The 234-nt window shown below is 48.3% G+C and overlaps 1 protein-coding gene across 1 annotated transcript in view; it reads left to right on the top strand.

Annotated features, from left to right (window-relative positions):
- The window catches only part of LOC119586846, a gene marked incomplete at its 5' end in the record, with an annotated part of 53513 nt that overhangs the window by 10176 nt on the left and 43103 nt on the right, over nt 1-234 (top strand). The window contains 1 exon segment of the mRNA XM_037935573.1: nt 69-203. Within this exon segment, the coding sequence (XP_037791501.1) occupies nt 69-203 (135 nt within the window).

Below are 234 nucleotides of genomic sequence, written 5' to 3'. Positions count from 1 at the left end.
GATACACATCCTTGATCTGACATGTATCCATCAAACCCATTTTTACAATATCTCCTTTTCGCCCACAGATGTACACAGGGACAGGTGTGCTCTCCCAGTTCGTCAACCTGCACGTGAACACACCACGTGCAGTCGTGCTTGGGCCTCAGGAGCTGCATGTACAAGAGGGAGACACGATAACACTTGTTTGCGTCATACAACAGGTACATCTTGAGAAAAGTGCGAAAGTGCGAG

The sequence above is a fragment of the Penaeus monodon genome, chromosome 22 (assembly GCF_015228065.2).
Source record: "Penaeus monodon isolate SGIC_2016 chromosome 22, NSTDA_Pmon_1, whole genome shotgun sequence".
Lineage (NCBI taxonomy): Eukaryota > Metazoa > Arthropoda > Malacostraca > Decapoda > Penaeidae > Penaeus > Penaeus monodon.
This window is presented reverse-complemented; position numbering and strand designations above follow the sequence as displayed.